This window comes from Mustela nivalis (genome assembly GCF_964662115.1).
Source record: "Mustela nivalis genome assembly, chromosome: 1".
Taxonomy (NCBI): Eukaryota; Metazoa; Chordata; class Mammalia; order Carnivora; family Mustelidae; genus Mustela; species Mustela nivalis.
In genome coordinates this window covers 213361614-213379456 of record NC_139020.1, presented here as the reverse complement: position 1 = coordinate 213379456, position 17843 = coordinate 213361614, and the positions used below count along the sequence as shown (strand labels likewise).

Below are 17843 nucleotides of genomic sequence, written 5' to 3'. Positions count from 1 at the left end.
GGCACTCCGTGGGAGCGAAGTGGAACTCACTGGACCTGTCTTCAAATTATCTCCCAGCAGGCTTTTATGCTTCCTTCTCCCACCCTATGAACTGGGAGCCCTTCTGCTCTTGGCCCCCAGTTCCCAGTGGGGGTTCTTGGGGTCAAGCGAGCAAGCAGAGGGTTAGTGATGCATAAGGGTCTTTTGTGTGTGTGTGTGTGTGTGTGTGTGTGTGTACCCTCCAGGGCCTCCACTCACCTGCTCTCCCCTCAGCCCCCTGCACCCCCTCCCGCTCTCCAGAGCCTGCCCTTCCCCCATAGCTGCTGACAGCCCCCTTTCCCCGCACCGCACTCCATGTCTTTCATCCCGGGGAGCTGTCAGCCTCATGCAGAGCCTCCTCCATCAGTGCCCCCTGGGGCCTCGGCGCAGCACTGGGACTTGTGGGGGTGGGCTGCCCTGCTAGAGCGCACTCGGCCTGAGCCTGGGCTGCACAAAGACACAGGGGCCGCCGCCCCGTTTCTCAAGCTCAGCTGCGTGCCAGGTTCTGCCCCAAGCTCCCTCTGCACCAAAACCTGCCTCTCCCTCAGACACATGCCCTGTTATTGCCTGGTTTTACAGAGGCGGGAAGCTCCTGGGCCAGGGACTCAGAGTGAACAGGGGACGGGCCCCGGGCTTGCCACCGCAAGGCTCCGAGGCTACACCTTTAATGACCACACTCCCCTGCAACTCCTGCAGACAGAGCCTCCAGGGGCTGGGCCTCCCTTCAGACCCGGCGCTCATGACGCCAGGGCTACGTCTCCTCCATCAGACTAGGTGTCTGAAGGCTCGACCATGCCCGCCCTATCCAACTGAGACTCCTAAGGATAGCCTCTTGTCTCCTCCATTAGACTAGGGGCCCCTAAAAGCAGGGCTGTATCTCGCAAGAGACAGGAAACCCCTAAAATCAGAGCCATGCCTTCTCCATCAGACTGAATGCTTCAGAGGGTAGAATCATGCCTCCCCTATCAGACTGGGAGCCGATTAGGGCATGCACCTGTCTCCTCCAACAGACTGAGGCTTCCAAAGTCAAGACCATGCCTCTCTCATCAGACTGTAGGTTTTAAAAGGTAAGGCTGTGTCTAGGAACTTCTTAGGACAGAGATTGTCTCTCCTATCAGAGTAGGAGCTCCTAGGGCAGGGCTACATTTGCTCCATCAGATCAGGAGTATTTCGGCCCCACTGTGAGCCGCCTCATCTTATCCTGGTGTCTTGACTCCCATTCCCGCTCCAGACTGACTGCTCCATGAGACAAGAGTGAGGGGACAGAGAAGGCAGGCACAGCCCCCACCCAGGGATCCCAACTGGCTCCCTCTCAGGGTCCCACCCACCCAAAGCATATATTGAGTGCCTACTGTGTGCCACGTCATAGGATATTATTGGGCCATAAAAGGAATGAAGCTCTCTCACACACACAAGGATGAACCTTGGAAACGGTGAGTCCTCTCACGAACCAGCCACAAAAAACCACATAGTGTGGGATTCCACTTACACGAGAGGTCCAGGACAGGCCCGTCCAGAGGGACAGAAAGTGGACTAGCGGTGTCAGGGCGGGAGAAGTCGGGGAGAATGGAGAGTGCCCATAGGGATGGGGCTTCTCGTTGGGGTGAGGAGAATGTTCTGAAATGAGTGGCGATGACTGTATGATCTTTTGAACGTTCTCAACCTGAAATGCACACTTTAAGCGGGTAAATTATAGAGCATGTGAATTGCAATAAAAAAAAAAAAATAAAGGTGCTCCAAACAGTGTCCAAAAGCGCTCAGCAGAGGTTAGCTGTCCTCCAGCTCAGAGAGCTGCGTCACCACCCAAGGTCAGGGCGCTGGGCTTCCAGAAAAGGCCGCACCCAGGAGATGCCCCTGATACAGGGCCTCTCAGACCCCGAGGTGGGGGGCAGGGGGAGGGAGAAAGACTCAGCCCAGGACCCCTAGACCACCCCACCTGCTCGCCTTTGTCCACGCAGCGGCCCCCTCTGCTGCCCATCAACACGCCAAAACCCAGGAGTTCCCAAGAGTTCCCGTGGCTCTTCAAGGGCACCCCGCAAGGTCACCAGGCCCCCAGCCCCTCCTCATCCTTGCTGCTCCTCCGGGAACCCCTTTGTGGCGGGGGGGGGGCACCCCAGGAGCAGTCAGCTCAAAAGCGCAGGAAAGTCAAACGCCGTTTGATTCTGCCTCGGGGGCCTCTAATTGCTATTCCTGACACACGCTGTAATTAGAAGGCCCCTTTCAAATATTTATACCTCAGACGTCTCCTATTTATCCAACAGGGAGAGGGCTCGGATTTGATGAGATCTGTCAACAGCTCATCCCCGAGCCGGGAATTGCCTTGCGGCTGACAGAAAACAGGACAATTACCCGCCGTGCTCCCCGGCAGTCCCCAGGGACGCTGTCTGGTCGCTGATCGGAGAGGGCTGGGCTGGGGGGGCCAGGTGGAGGGGCTGCAGGAGGGGGACTGAGTTCAACAGGTTCATGTGGGCGACACAGCCAACGCCGGGAAGGGGACATATGGAAGCCCCTGCTCAGCTCTGGACCTCAGCGTTGTCGCCTGGAAAGCGGGGCTGACCCTGGGGCAGAGGCGGAGAAAGGCTGATCCCACAAAGGCACTCTAGAGGGTCTCAAGAGCCACCCCAGCCAGCCCCCCACCTCCCCCGCGGGCCGCGGGCCATATAGTGCAGGCAGACCTGAGCTATGGGGGGGCTCTAGCAGGTCCTGCCCCCTTGGTGCCTCAGTTTCCCCATGGGAAAAAGTAACTCCCTTCTGCTGATCCTTCCTTCAGCTCTCTGGGGATTTCCCGTTAGATCCCCTGCTAGAAACCAGGAAAGCCAGGCACAGACAGCGTAGACATGGCCCCTGACTCACTGTTCCTCCCCAGGGGCCTTTTCCCAACAGTGTCAGCTCTGACTTCTCCCCTCCAAGCCTCAGGCAGCAGCTCACCTTGGTGGCTGAGGTGGTGAGACGGAGCACTGGGAGAAGGGAATCTGCAGTCCCGTTCTTCCCGATGATTACCCCCTCTTACGTCAGTATTAGGGGGAGCTGAGCAAACCCCCTTAGAATGAAAGAAAACCCGTGTTTGCTCTGGAATTGGGCAGCACACCCTTTTGCTTCCCTTACCCCAGATCTCTTACTGTCCTCGCCCCCCAGACAGCTGCAGCTGCCAACAGGCAGCCAGGCCAGCCCAGACCCTTCTCACTTCTGTCCCCCTCCCTGCCTCCACCCCCAGAAGCCACAAAGGGACAGATGCTGAGGACCGGCGCCAGGCACAGATATCATCTCCCTTCCCAGGGCCAGCTGCCCCAGCCCCCCTCCCCCATGCTGCAATCAGTCCCCTGGGTTGGGGGCGGTTTGCAGAGAAGAGTCCCCTTGGGGAGGGGACGCCAGACTCCCCCCCCCCCCGCCCCCCGCTTCCACTCCCCCCTGCTTCCTTCAGCTCCATCAATATCAATTTTAGCCAGTGACCTCTGGAACAGTCCGCTGGTCAGTTGCGCCGCCAGATACTGGTTCAATTTCAACCCTCAACAGTGGTCGCTCTCACCCCCTCTGCTGGTCAGTTTTACCCCCTCTTGCGGTCACATCCAGACCCCCATTTCCCGGCCAATTTCCACCTCGCCTCCCTCTCCCCGCTGCTCCCCGAAGCTCCCCGCCTCTGCACCTCTCGCTCCCCTGAGCAAGGTCAGCCCTGTCGGTTCCCACCTCCCGCTCTCCTCGCTCGCTCCTGCCGGCCGCGGTCCTCCGGGTCAGTGTCCAGCTGCCGCGGCCTCGGCCCCGCGACTCCCGCCCCGCACCCCCTTCCCTCGGCGGGCAGAGGCTCCCCTCCCTTCCCAGAACAGCTGAAGGTCTCAGTCACCTCCGAGGGGGGCGCAGGGGGAGCGGAGGGGGCGGGGGAAGCCGCGGAGGGGGAGGCGGGGAAGCCTTGACGTCGCTGCCCGGGACGCGGCCGGGGGCCGATAGGGGCTGGGGCGGCCGCCTGCGCGCCCCCTCCCCAAAGTCCCACCTCCCGGCCGCGGCGGGGAAAGTCTCTCCGAAAGCGTGAAGGGGGATTGGAGGAGGTTTTATTTCCCTTTGTGCCGGTGGCTGGGGCCGGATCGAGGCGGCCGGGCCGGGGGCTGCGGGACCCGGGCTCCCCCCGGAGCGAAGAGGAGCGCAACAAAGGATGCGCCGCGCGGAGGTCACCCTCCCCGCGGCCCAACTTTGCGCGCGGCGCCCGCGCCCCGAGGGAGACCGCCCGCGGCGCTGAGGACCCAGGCGTCGGTGCTGAGCCGGGCTGGGGGCGCCCGCGGGCGGCGCTTTCCCCGACTCCCGGCCGCAGAAGGGAATCCCGGAGCTTCCCGGAGGCGGCGGGCGGCCGAGCCGCGCACTGGGACTGCGCTTCCCGCGGAAACTCCGCGCGCTTCCGCGGATGCCCCTCGCCCTGGCCCGACCACCCGGCGCTCGGCGCTCAGGGCCCTGCGGGGCGCCCCCTTCCCCCGCCGCCCTTGCGGAGCCGGGCTCAGGTGGACTTTTGCTCTGCTTCTTCCTCTTCTTACCCTTCCCGGTCTCCTTCCTTTCTCCCCTTTCTAGCGCCTTCCGAGCCCAGCCGAGGGACACACCTGATCTTTTTCCTCCCCCTCCCTTCCGCCTCCTACGCCTCCTCCTCCCCCTCCTCCTGGCCCCCCTTCTCCCTGGGGACTCTGCGGAGAAAGGGGTGCAGGAAGGGGGCATGAGGGTCGCCCTCTGAGAGTGGACAGGTCTGGCGCGACACACGCACAGATGGCCAGGTGGCTGCGAGACTACCTGGGCTTCGGCGGTCGGAGGCCCCCTCCGCAGCCGCCCGCCCCGGACTACACCGAGAGCGACATCCTGAGGGCCTACCGCGAGCAGAAGAATCTGGACTTCGAGGACCCCTATGAAGACTCAGACAGCCGCCTGGACCCCGACCCCGCCGGCCCCGGGGACCCCAAGGGTCTCGGAGACGCGAAGTACGACTCTCCCAAGCACCGGCTCATCAAGGTGGAGGCCGCCGACATGGCCAGAGCCAAGGTCTTGCTGGGCAGCCCCGGGGAAGAGGTTCGTCGCTAAGTCCCAGATGCTGGGTGGCCCCAGGAGACTGGGTGGGGAAGGCCACGCTGGGTTTCCTAGATTTGGGGGACCTTGTTTTGTGGGGCAGGCTGGGGCCCCCCAACCCCCCACCTCCTTAGCGGAATCTGATTTTGGTCCCTTTCCAGGGGTCAGCATTGGTTGTCCTGCTATCTCTCTGGCACTGCTTTGCCCCCCTGTCCTCCTGCTCCCTGCTCCCCACTCCCTAGTCCCCTTCCCTCAGCTTCCCCAAATAGATCTGAGTGAGTCCTGCCCTGGTGAGCCCTGGAGTCCCCAACACTGTGCCCCTCCTCTGCAACTACTCCCATTTCACAGAAGGGGAAACCAAGGCTCACTGAAGAGAAGCAAGCGGCCCAAGGTCAATGGCCCTAGTTCCTTAAAACTTGACCCAGATCTGCCTCCAGTGCCTATGCTTTTCCAGTATTTTTCCTAGAGAATCAGGGAGTCGACCCCAAATCCTCAGGGTGGAGACAGACAGATGATTTGAGGAAGGTCGCACAGACTGTGTCAGGCAGTAAATTAGAGCCCAGAGGAAGGAAGGAAGAGGCAGGGACTTAGGGAAGCAGGCCACCTGGGATGAAACCCTGCCTCTTATTTACCAGCTGTGTGACCCTGAGCAAGTCACTTACCCTCTCAGTGGCTTGGTTTCCCGATCTGTAAAATGGGGCTAATGTACTTACTGGATGTTGCGATTATAAGGAAACACATGTGAAGTATTTAGAACATGGCTCACAGCTGATAGACATTAAAATTATTATTTTTTTAAGATTCTATTTATTTTATTGGAGACAGAGCACACGCGCACAAGTGGGTTGCAGGGGAGAGATGGGGAGGGAGAAGCGGCCCCACTGAGCAGGGAGTCCCCATCGAGCAGGGCAAGATCCCAGGAGCCAGGAGCCAGGATCCCAGGATCATGACCTGAGCCAAAGGCAGACGCCTAACCACCTGAGCCACCCAGGTGTCCCTACATTAAAATTACTGAAGGAGGGAGTTGGGGCGGTGTGGCAGGAGGAGAAATGGGAAGCTGGCATCTGAATGCAAACCTGGTGCGTGGGACAGAGGACTCCCTAGCCCAGAGACAATGAGCTTCGTGGAGGGGAAAAGTCAGCCAACCAGAGGTGCACCGTCACCCCAGAGCTGGTGTCTAGGGCTGGGCTTGGTTCCCCTGTAGCCCTTGCCACTCACTCCCTTACTTCTCTACTTCTCTCTCCAGCTGGAGCTCGACACGGAGTACTCAGACCCCTTTGACGCCCAGCCTCCCCCGCCACCTTCAGAGGATGGCTACATGGAGCCCTATGACGCCCAGCGGGCTGTGAGCGGTGAGTGAGTGCAGCTTGGGAGAGGGGGACGGGGTCCCCGGTGAGTGTGGGAGCTGACCAGTGCTCTCGGCTCCCCCAGAACTGCCATGCAAGGGGGTGCAGCTGTACGACACTCCCTATGAGGAGCAAGACCAAGAGCCAGGAGATGGAGCCCTTTCTGGAAGGAGACCTCGCCAGAGCCGGCTGCCTCAAGAAGACGAGCGGCCAGCGGATGAGTATGACCAGCCCTGGGAGTGGAAGAAAGATCACATCTCCAAGGCGTTTGCAGGTGCCCCTCCAACCCAGGCCTGGGCCCTCCCCAGGCCCTGAATATCCACGTCCATTTCCTGCTCTGGTCTATCCTCTGAGTCAGCGTACAAAATAGACCCCCAATCACCTGCCACCAGGGCAGTTTCTTCATTCCCACTAAAGTGTGAATGGCTGATAATGGCACAGCCCTCTTCCTTGGAGAACTTGTACCTTCCTCGAGAACAGAAACTCCCTCAGAGCACCCGTGGGGCTCACTGTAGTGCAGGGATAGGCTTGGGGTCAGGGGAGGCCTGGATTTGTGTCACTTGCTTGGGCAAAGTGCTTTATCTTTCAGTATCGGTCCCCAACCCCCCATCAAATGGGGATCGCTGTAGCAGCTACAGAACACGCTGGCCGCCAGCAAGTGTTTCCACGGGCGCTGCTGGGGAACAGGGTAGCATTTCTTAGTAACTATCACTAGGCGGGCTTGGGGTCAAGTCCCGAGTTGGGGAAGCACGGGACAAGTCTGTGGCCTCGGTTTCCTCTTTTGTCAAAGGGTAACAATACGGTCAGCTTTAAGAAATGAAATAACTTGTGCGAACCCAGTATGACTGGGAGGGAGACTGGGGCTCAGTGCCTCACCGGACCTGGCCTCCCTTGGGGGGTGGGGGGTGTCTAGCTCTAGGACTTGGCCAGAATGTGCAGAATCTGCAGAACGACCAGCCCCTCTAATGCATCTCTCGCCCTGCCTCCGTCCCCGCCAGGGTTTGTCCCTCGTGCATCTGCCCTGCCCTCCCTCGCCAGCCACCACACTTAGAAGTGACCACACCCCCTTCTTTTGAAGGCTGATTGGCTGCTCCTGGACCAATCCTGCCCAGTCCTTAAACCCAGCCCCTCCTTCCTTGGATTCTGATAGGTTGCCCAAGTTGGCACCGCCTTCCCACTGAGAGTGCATTGGCTTACCCCGGTCCCGCCCCTCCCGGGTGGGTTGGACTTAACCCTTTCCTCTCTAACCCTCCAGTGCAGTTTGACAGTCCCGAGTGGGAAAGGACCGCAGGTTCAGCCAAAGACCTCCGGAGACCCCCATCCAGGAGCCCCCAGCCCGCAGAGCGCGTGGACCCGGCCCTACCCCTGGAGAAACAGCCGTGAGTGGGGAAGCTGACGTTGGAGGAGCCGGGTTGAATCCCTCCCCACCCCATACCAGCCTGCAGACTCCTCGGACCTGGGGGCCGGGGGAAGTACGACTCATTCATCCCCCTCATCCCTGTCTTCGAGTAACCCTCACTGGGTGCCGGAGCCTGCCGTGCGTCAGACACTTAGCTTAGGTACAAAGCAGAATCACGTGGCGTCTCATTCCTCTGGCATCGGAGTCTGGGTTCAGATCTCTGCTCTGCATCTCTTGGCTGGGTAGCTTTGGGCAAGTCCCTTAACCTCTCTGAACTTAGGGCTCAAACCCCCAAGATGATACACAGCTCAAACAGAGCTCCTGAGCCCAAGGTTAAAGAGACGGAAATCACCCTCCCCCCCAGGAGATCTTGGGATGGAACTAAGAGGAGCAGGGTCTGGGGGGGGTCCCAACTTTGGGCTGGGTGCAGTGCACTAGCTGGGAGGGGCTGGGCCTTCTCCGTGGCTCTCCAGCCCAGCAGCTCCTCCAGGAGCACCCCCAAAAGCCCGCTGAGCCCAGCCCAGTGAGGTGGGGAACTAGGCATTTCCTTTAAAGCCCTCCAGTTCCAAAGACGCCACGGTGTGTCGTCACAGTTATTCCCAAACCCCTTAAGTGGGCCAGACAGAACTGACTGATGAACACGGAGGTGCAGGGGGAGGCGTTTCTTCGCTGTTCCATTTTCTTTCAATACAAACCCCACGAAGTCTGTGTGGCGCTCCTCTGTCTTGAGCCCTTGTTACAACCGCTAACCTCTCTCTGAGCACATTCAGTCCAATATTAAGTGAACGATGGTACAGGTGGGCAGGTGGGTGGGGATACAGGGTGTGGGGAATCTCCAGAAGGCCAGATGCAGCAAGTGGTTCAACTTGAAGGACTAAGGAAGGGGAAACAGGACCCTGGGGACCCAGCTCAGGGAGGCTGTAAAGATCCAGGTCAGGTGGATCTTTAGAACCGGAGGGAGCAGCTCCATGTGGACCTGGGCTCAGCTGCCCGGCAGGGAAAACCGAGTCCGCCTGAAAACCGGGCTCTGCTGGAGAAGCACAGGGGCATTGTTCTCACTTGTTTGCCTGGAGCTCACAAGTCCTGGAAAAGGCTGTGCCTGCACCAGCTCCCAGGGGCGTGTTTGCAGGGGCATCGCCCTTTATGAGACATCTGCCCCCGCCCCCTAGGTGGTTTCACGGCCCACTGAGCCGGGCAGATGCCGAGAACCTCTTGTCTCTCTGCAAGGCAGGCAGCTACCTCGTGCGGCTCAGCGAGACCAGTCCCCAGGACTGCTCCCTGTCCCTCAGGTGAGCCCCCAGCCCCCTGAAGGGACCAAGGCTCACAGGATTCCCTGCCTCTGGCTTTCGGGCTTTGGCTTTCTGGTTTTTTGGTGGGAGCAGAGGGTGGCACCAGCAGCCAGTGGGCGGGGCTTCTAGAGAGGCCACAGGCCTGTTTCCAACTGAGAGTAAGCACCCTGTCACTGGGGGTATGCAAGAAGGTGGAGTGCAAGCCATCCAGTAGATCTAGGATGTGAGCGAGGTGGGAAACTAGATATTTCCTTTAAACTCCACCAGCCCAAAAATTGAAGCATACCCTCTTGTGTCTCTCGGGGCCAGAATCTCCTAGTGGCACTGCAGGCATTTGAGTTTGAGATCCTGATTCTACAAGCTTCTCTGCCTAAGATTCCAAGTGTGGATGATTATAAAAAGCCCCAGAATTCGACTAGGAATCTGAGTGTGAGATTCCTGAAAGGGCATGATTGAAGAGGACTTGGAGAATCGCTTTAAATCCTGCCGCTGCCACTTTACAGCTGTGTTGCCTTAGCTAAAGGACTCAGCCTTTCTGGGCCTTGCTTTTCTCGGCTACAAATGAAGATATAAATAGCACCTGCTTCATGGTAATACCGCCACAAGGAAATGAAACACACACTCACGTGTGCACAGGCACACAGAACTGAGACTAGTGCCCCAGCAACAGGATGTGTTTCATTCATTTTAGTCCTGATAAGATCATTCCCAGGTTCAAAGTCATTCCACTCACCAGAGATGCAAGAAAGGAAAGAGGCTCCAGACTGGGGGTCTAACTCTTGGGAAGCCCAGGAAGAGTAGCGCTCAGAAGGGTTGGGGGGAAAGTGTAGCCTGACCTCAGGGGAGGAGCCGCCACCAGGTAGGACCTCCAGTGCCCTTAAGAGCACATAGGCCGGCAAGGCATCCCTGCCAGTGGGGAACAATGGGGAACAAGCCCAGAGCTTGGCCCCCAAGTGGCCATTGAGCAGAAATATTTGGGAACTCCAGCTGCCAGCTTCTGGGGATCACGAGGGTGGTGGGTCTCTAGGGTTGGAGAGCGTGAGCAGGTTGGGCGTGATCAAGGCGCTCTGTGACGCCTGTCCCCCAGGAGCAGCCAGAGCTTCCTGCACCTGAAGTTCGCGCGGACCCGAGAGAACCAGTTCGTCCTGGGTCAGCACAGCGGCCCCTTCGCCAGCGTGCCAGAGCTGGTCCTGCATTACAGCTCCCGGCCGCTGCCTGTGCAGGGCGCCGAGCACCTTGCCCTGCTGTACCCAGTGGTCACGCAGAACCCCTGACCCCAGCACCTTCAGCCCCTGCCTGCACCCGGCGGGCCGAGAATCACTGGCTGCGAGCACTAGAGGTCTTTCCAGAGACTCGCCGCCCCTCCAGGCCCTGGGTCTTCCTCAGCGCTGCCTTCTTGGCCCTCCTCTCTTAGGTGCTAAGGTCCAGAATTGTGTCGCCAAGCACTTCTCTGGCCTGGAAAATAAATAAGTTATTGTGTGTTTCAAGTGTCCTTTCTGGGAGGCGGGGGTCTCAGCCCCAGGGAGAGGAGAGGGTGAGTGACCCTTAGACCCTTAGAAGGGAAGGTCATCCCCAGCTCCACTTGGGAGATGACTTGGGAGTGAAGCCTGAATTACTCATGGGGGCCGGTGTGGGGGATCACAAGTAACAGAGCCCAGGGGAGGCAGGGAGAGAGCATATTATGTCAGAGGAAAACCCGGACAGCTGATACAGACAGATACAAAGATGGAGAAACCGAGGGGGGAGGCTCTCAGGCCAGCCCTGCCCCCACCCGGCCCCTCCCTCACACCCAGGCAGACAGCCGTGGCCTGATGCTGCTGCGGAAAGGACATCTGTCCCCATGGAAACAGCAGAAGTGGGGGAGGGGAGCTGATCCCAGCTGGTGTCACATCAAGGTGACAGTCGGGCAGGAGACTGGGTGTGTGTGTGTGTGTGATAAATTCTAGGGAGCCCCGATGTCTCCTGTCACCCTTCATCTCCACACTGACCCAGGGAGGGGGGGGTGCTTCCAGCTCAAGGCGCTGTGTGGAAGTTGGGGGCATCGCTTCTCTGCTAATTGGACATGACACTCCAAAGATAAGAGGAGGGAGCTGGCCAGTCATTACAGAGCCCCCTCGCCAGAGTGGACCCCCCCACAGCCATCCTGGGGCTCCGGAAGCCCCAGACGACCCCTCAGACATCTTTAACACCCCCAACATCACAAAATCTGGCTTTCCTTTATAAGCCTTTATTGATTGCTTCGGGGGTGAGGGAGGGGACCAGCGTTACAGTAATGAGGAGGGGGTCTTGGGCTGGGCTGTCGGACTCCCTGACTCTTTGGGAAATCAGTCACATTTTCACGTGGCCGTTGGTGGAAGGGGGTCTTTTCTGGGGTTTCCAGTCGTCTTCCCACTTCAAGGAGCCCTCCTGGCCTCTGCTGCCCCGAGGGGCGCGCGTCAGGGGAGACGCGGGCAGTAGATCCAGGGAGACTCGACCTGGGGCTGGGGCAAGTCTTCTGGGCCAGGCGCTGCTGGGGGCTAGGAGGCTGGGGGAAAGAGATGGGATAGAAGCTCTGACTCTTCTGGTCCTCCCTGGGGATGGCCAGCACCGTCCCCTCCGCACGCCCCGCCTTAGTTTTCTTTGGGGCCCCCCGGGGCTGGTAGAGGACGTTCCCGTAGAGATGATGCGCTGCAAGGGTGGGAGGGAGGGAGGACACACGCTGAGGGGAAAAGGCCATGAGGCAGCCTGGCTTTCCCCAGCCTACCTCTGCTTCTGCCGAACGCGAGCATTCCTCCATTTATTCCCCTCCTCCCGCCCGCCCCGCGCAGCCCCACCCGGCCTCCCTCCCGGTCAAGCCGCTGCAGTTCCCGCCTCCGCCACGCGGGGGCAGGGCGGCTGCGGAACCCGTCGGCCGCCCGCCCCGCCCCCTGAGCGCTCACCTGAGTCCTCGCGCCGGCTGCGACAGCGGCCCCACACCCAGGCGCTCAGCGCGATGGCGGCCACGGCCACGCCCCCTGCCACCAGCGGCGCCACCGGGAGTCCTGGGGAGGGGGAGTTCGGGACGGTCTGACGGGGGGCGGGGCGCGGGCGGCGGGGCGGGCGGCGGGGCGCGGGCTCACCTGCGTCGGTGGAGGTCTGGTACGACCCGCCATCTGCAGGGAAGAAGCCTGTGTCTCGGGGGCACCTTCGAGTCCAGCCTCCACCCTTCTGGGTCAGAGCCCCCCACCCCACAAGGGACGTCAGGATTCCGCCCCTGCCATGTTGCCTGAGTTCGAGCAGGTGTCCCCTGGACCTGTTTCCTCTTCTATGAGCGAGTCGGCCCATTTCTGCCTTGCTCGGTCCTTGTGGAACAATCGCCGAACGGATGTTTTTCATCCTGAGCTCCACCATCCTTGCACGAACCCTATCACCCCCATAAGAGGTTCCACCATTCCCATCACAAGCCCTGTGGTCCCCATAAGCCCCATCCTTCCCACCGGGAGCTACCCGATCCTGCTCATGGGATCCACCATCTTTAGGGCTCCTGGTTTTTGTTTTGTTTTGTTTTTGTTTTTTTGTTTTGTTGTTGTTGTTTTTAGCTCAGCTCTGCTGTCCAGCCCATTTTTCGTACAAGGAAACCGAGTCTCCACCTGAGTCACTTCCCTGGGGTCCCACACCCAGGCAGCAACAACATCCTGCTTTGAACAGGGGTGTTGCTCACCTCAGCTCCCCTTTCCTTTCCTGCTTTAGGAAAAAGAAAGAAAGGAAAAGAAAAGAAAAGATAGAAGGAAAAAGCTATACAGTCCTGAACTTTTGAGTCTTGCTGAATAACCAGGATAAGAGACATAAATAGTCACTTAGGTTTACTGAGGACTTATCATGTTCCAGACCCGGTAATAAACGGTGTAATTACTTCACATAATTACTTCAAATCCACCTAACTCATAGCTAAGGAAACAGGCACAGAGGGGCCAAGTTACTTGCCCAAGGTCACACAGCAAATGAACAGCAGAGTGGGGACATGTTTCCAGGTCTGTGTAGTTGACAAAAACTCCTGCCAAAGGTTCCTGGTGTGCCTAAGATGAGGCCCAGTGCCCTGACCTCTTCATCTTGAATGTTTTAAAGTTGGTGTTGGTGGGGGGCAGGGCGCCTGGATGGCTCAGTCTGTGGGTTAAACATCTGCCTTCAGCTCAGATTGTGATCCTGGGGTCCTGGGATCTAGCCCCTGCGTTGGGCAGGGAGCTTGCTTCTTGCTCTGCTTCTGCCTCTCTCTCTCATGAATAAATAAATAAAATCTTAAAAAGAAAATAAAGTTGGCATTGGTCCCTGGGGACTACCAAGCAGCTGTTGGCAGAGGGAGGGGAGAGCCAGCTGCGTGGAGCTGGACACACGCCTGCCCGCATCCCTGCAGATGTCCACAATGCACAGCCTAGTGCCTCCACTACCAGATTCTGCTAACGGCTAACTGGTGCTCTCATTACTGGAAGGTGGGGGCAGGCAGGACGACCATGGCGCACCGCCCTAGAGGCAGGCGGTGGGAGGGTACTGCCAACCAGAGAGCAATGGGCCCCTCTTTGGGCCAGGAACCGGGGAGGCACTCTGTCCTGTCTCATGCATTGAGGAACCTCAGAACTATCTGTCCTTACACACTCTGAAACTGAAACAGTCTAAAAACCTACTGAAAATATTCAAGATTCTGCAATTCTAAGACTCTAGAATCTTCTATTCATTTATGTCAGTGTTTCTCAACCTTTTTTCATTATCGCCTCCTCCCAAAAGACTTTTAAAATCGTAGTTTGTTTCCCCGTGACATTTTAGTACCACAGACATAGTGTGACTCTCTTTTTGTACAGTCCATACATCTATACATTATACAGAAAAAAGCAAAATTTTCATTGCTCCCCAAGAACCAATTCTTGCCTCCTGAGGAGCAAGATTCCCCATTGAGAATGTTGTAGTTTTAAGAGCCTAGAATTTTACACCGCTGGGATTCAAAATCTGCACGATTCTATCTTATGGTTAGAGGTTCTAGAATAGTCTGAGGCACACAACAGAAATGTGTACATAGACTGGCCAATGACCAGCTGAAAACTGCTCACAGCGTCCTTATTCGTAATTGCCAACAACTGGGAGCTGTGCAAATGCCCATCACGGGAAATTGGATTGGAGGACGGACGGGGGTGGGTCTACAGCAAAGATAAAGAACATTCCAGGGGCACCTGGGTGGCTCAGTGGGTTAAAGCCTCTGCCTTCAGCTCAGGTCTGATCCCAGGGTCCTGGGATCAAGTCCCGCATCAGGCTCTCTGCTCGGTGGGGAGCCTGCTTCCTCCTCTCTCTCTGCCTGCCTCTCTGCCTGCTTGTGATCTCTGTCTGTCAAATAAATAAACAAAATATTAAAAAAAAAAAAAAAAAAAAGAACATTCCGTTGCTGCATGACCGGGATGGACGAACCTTCTGGCTGAGAGGGGAGAAGTCAATGTTGAATGAAGGAAGCCAGACACAAAAAAAGAATGCCCTCTGTGATTTCCCTTAAGCAGCACGCAAAGCCAGCGAAATACGTCTATGCTGCTAAAAGATAGGATAATGGGCGTGGGCTTGGTTGGGGGAAAGGGATGTGGGAGGCAGGAAATCTGGTTCCTTGAGCAAGGTGGTGGTGCAAGAGGATGTTCAGGAAGAAGGCTCAGCAAACTACAGCCTGTGGACCCAATGAGGCCCACTGCTTGTTTGTTTTTTTTTTTTTTAAATAAAGTTTTATTGAAACCTAGCCCCACCCATTCGGGCCGTTCGGTCTAGGGCGGCTTTCATACTGTATCGGCAGAGTGGGGTCAAACACAGGACCCAGAGCAGGAAGTAGGTACTCTGTGGCCCTTTCCAGAATGTTTGCTGAGTCCTGGTCTCGAATTATAAGTTTCAGCATGTGTTTGGTTCTGTGAGTCTAGAATTGGATGTTCTTGACTTTGTAGGATCTCTTAAGAATCTCTAAGAATCCCGTTGGAAGAATTTAGAGTTTATGTTACTAGGACTTGGAGAGTCTAGAGCCTGAACACCGCTTCTTCCCTCCAGGGGCCCCCATACCTTTCTCCACCAGGAGCTGCGTGCCGTTGCCCTGCTTCCGGTTCAGGTTGGGAATCTCCACGGCCACCGAGCACACGTAGTCCCCGCTGTCGTTGGGGCTCACGTGGTCCAGCCGCAGGGTGAGATTGCCAGGTGGCGTCCAGGAAAGTTGTCCCCGGGGCCCACAGGCCTCCAGGCTGAGGCTGCCGTTGGTGATGTGCGGCTCACACAGGGGCACGCTGTCCTTGACCCACCCAACGCGGAGCCGCTCCCAGACTTGGGACTGGAGCACTTGGCAGGCCAAGGTCACCCGGCTGCCTGGAGTCGCCCGCAGCCACTCGGGCTCCTGCTGCACTCTCAGGCCTGTGGCTCCTTGCAGGACGAGGGGATACAAGAGAGTAAGGCTGTTGCGTGCGTGTGTGTGTGTGTGTGTGTGTGTGTGTGACTTACCCCCCTCCTGAGCCCAGCCCACAGTGCTGACGCTACATGATCTGAGCCTCAAAGTCCTCTCCTTCTTCTTCTTCTTCTTTTTAAAGATTTTATCTATTTCTTTGGCAGAGAGCGTGAAGAGCACAAGCAGAGGGAGCAGTAGAGGCAGAGGGAGAAGCAGTCTCCCCGCTGAGCAGGGAGCCCGATGCTTTATTTATTTGAGAGAGACAGAGAGAAAGAGAGCATGCAAGCAGGGGGAAGAGTAGGGGGAGGGAAAATTTCGAGCAGACACCCCTGCACGCACACACACTGAACTCAGATCCCCATGTCAGGATCCCATGACCCTGAGATCATGTCCAGAGCTGAGATCAGGAGTCGGACACTCAACCAACTGAGCCAGCCAGCCGGCCCCCGATTTAAGTTTCAAAAAAGATCACCCTGACCGCTACGGTAAGAACAGACTGTGGGGTGGGGGTGGGGGGCAGGGTGGCTGGGGGATGAGGGCCAGGAGCGTAGGAAGACTGAACCCTGGAAAAAAGCAATCAACAGCAGAATGGATTGCGAGAGGGAAAGACGGTCAGTAGCAGATTCCCAAGGTTTCAGCCTCAGGGACCATGTGAATGGCAGTGGCTTTGGGCCAATATGGAGGACCCTGACAGAAGACCAGGGCTGGAGTAGAAGAAAAGTTTGCTCTGGGCCCTCTGAGATGTCTGAGATGTCTGAGGTGTCTGTTGGAGCCCCCAGAAGGGGTGCGTTTGGCTCAAGATGCTGGCATCTGAGATGCGATCTCTCCTGATTCTGGAGAGGTGAGATCCAGGCGGAGGGAACAGCAGGCGCGAGGGCCCAGAGGTGGGATTGAGCTTGGTGTGTCAGAAGAAAAAAAAGGAAAGAGAGAGACAGAGACAGAGAGAGAAAGAGAGAAGGAAGGAAGACAGGGCGCGTGGGTGGCTCAGTCACTTAAGCCTCTGCCTTCGGCTCAGGTCATGATCCTAAGGTCCTGAGATGGAGCCTTGCATCGGGCTCCCTGCTCAGCAGAAAGCCTGCTTCTCCCTCTCCCTCTGCCTGCCACTCCGCTCGTCGTGCTCTCTGTCAAATAAATAAATAAATAAAATATTTAAAAAAAAAAAAAAAAGGAAGGAAGGAAGCAAGCAGGCAAGCAAAGAAAATCGAGCAGGCCGCCCAAACGTGAGAAAGGGAATGCCGTGGAGGGGAAGAAAGACGCCAGCGGCGCCAGCTCACGCAAGCCTGGCGTGGAGGTGCTGGTGTGAGTTCTACTCTACGGACCCGCTCCGAGTATCCTGCTACGACCTTCAACCCTCGCAAGCTTCTGAGTATCAGAGAGAAGCAGGCCCTGTTCAGCAAAGCACAGTTTCGTTTCCAGGGGCTCAGAACCAGGGGGCAGGCTGCTGAGATGATGGGCAACAGGAGGGACTATGGCGGGCGGGGGGGCAAGTACTCACCCCAGAACTGCACCAGGAGGACCAGCGCTGTGCCCAGGGACTCCATTCCTGGCCCACCAGGCACCCCTCTCCTGGCTGGCGTCCTACCCCACCCCATCTCCCTACCCCCCCCCCCCAATCCTAAGTGACAGACTTCCTGCCACAAGCTCCACCCCCGTCACGGATGCAGATGTGACACCCAGGCCAGAGGTCTACTAACTAAACCTGCTTAGAGCCCCACTTCCTCTCCTCAGGTGCCTGGGTTTCCCTAAAGATTTTTCATTTTTGCTTTTTTTTTTTTTTTTTAATCTGAAAGGCAGTATGTGTACATAAATGGGATAATGCATTCCAGTGAGAGAAAATCTTTCTGGGAGATGCTATTCAAACACACCTGAGGGTCCCCGAGTGGCTCGGTCAGTTAAGCGGCTGCCGTCCCGTCAGGTCATGATCCCAGGTGCTGGGATCGAGCCCCGCATCAGGCTCCCTGCTTCTCCCTCTCCCCCTGCCTGCTGTTCCCTCTGCTTGTGCTATCTCTCTCTGTCTGTCAAATAAATAAATAAAACCTTTTTTTTAAAAAGGTTATTTCTGGGGCGCCTGGGTGGCTCAGTGGGTTAAGCCACTGCCTTCGGCTCAGGTCATGATCTCAGGGTCCTGGGATCGAGTCCCGCATCGGGCTCTCTGCTCAGCGGGGAGCCTGCTTCCTCCTCTCTCTCTCTGCCTGCCTCTCTGCCTACTTGTAATCTCTCTCTGTCAAATAAATAAATAAATAAATAAATCTTAAAAAAAAAAAAAACTTTAAAAAGGTTATTTCTTTATTTGACACAGAGAGATCACAAGTAGGCAGAGAGGCAGGCAGAGAGAGGGGGGGGAAGCAGGC

General features: G+C 57.4%; 2 protein-coding genes across 3 annotated transcripts; one reads left to right on the top strand and one right to left on the bottom strand.

Moving 5' to 3' along the window:
* Nucleotides 1–4675: 4675 nt before the first annotated feature.
* Nucleotides 4676–10573, top strand: SHD (Src homology 2 domain containing transforming protein D). Of its 2 annotated transcripts, none has more exons than XM_082735421.1 (6): nt 4676–5028; nt 6299–6404; nt 6484–6672; nt 7654–7777; nt 8967–9086; nt 10174–10573. In XM_082735421.1, the coding sequence occupies exons 1-6, from the start codon at nt 4759–4761 to the stop codon at nt 10358–10360; spliced, it is 996 nt and encodes a 331-aa protein (XP_082591547.1). In that variant the 5' UTR covers nt 4676–4758; the 3' UTR covers nt 10361–10573. The 2 variants fall into 2 exon arrangements, with proteins under 2 accessions (XP_082591547.1, XP_082591546.1); XM_082735420.1 differs by having other exon boundaries at nt 4676–5055.
* Nucleotides 10574–11297: 724 nt separating this feature from the next.
* On the bottom strand, nt 11298–17102 carry TMIGD2 (transmembrane and immunoglobulin domain containing 2). The gene is made up of 5 exons (XM_082735461.1): nt 16988–17102; nt 15120–15470; nt 12185–12217; nt 12005–12106; nt 11298–11610 (listed from the first exon to the last, which is right to left on the bottom strand). The coding sequence occupies exons 1-5, from the start codon at nt 17082–17084 to the stop codon at nt 11603–11605; spliced, it is 591 nt and encodes a 196-aa protein (XP_082591587.1). The 5' UTR covers nt 17085–17102; the 3' UTR covers nt 11298–11602.
* Nucleotides 17103–17843: the final 741 nt, after the last annotated feature.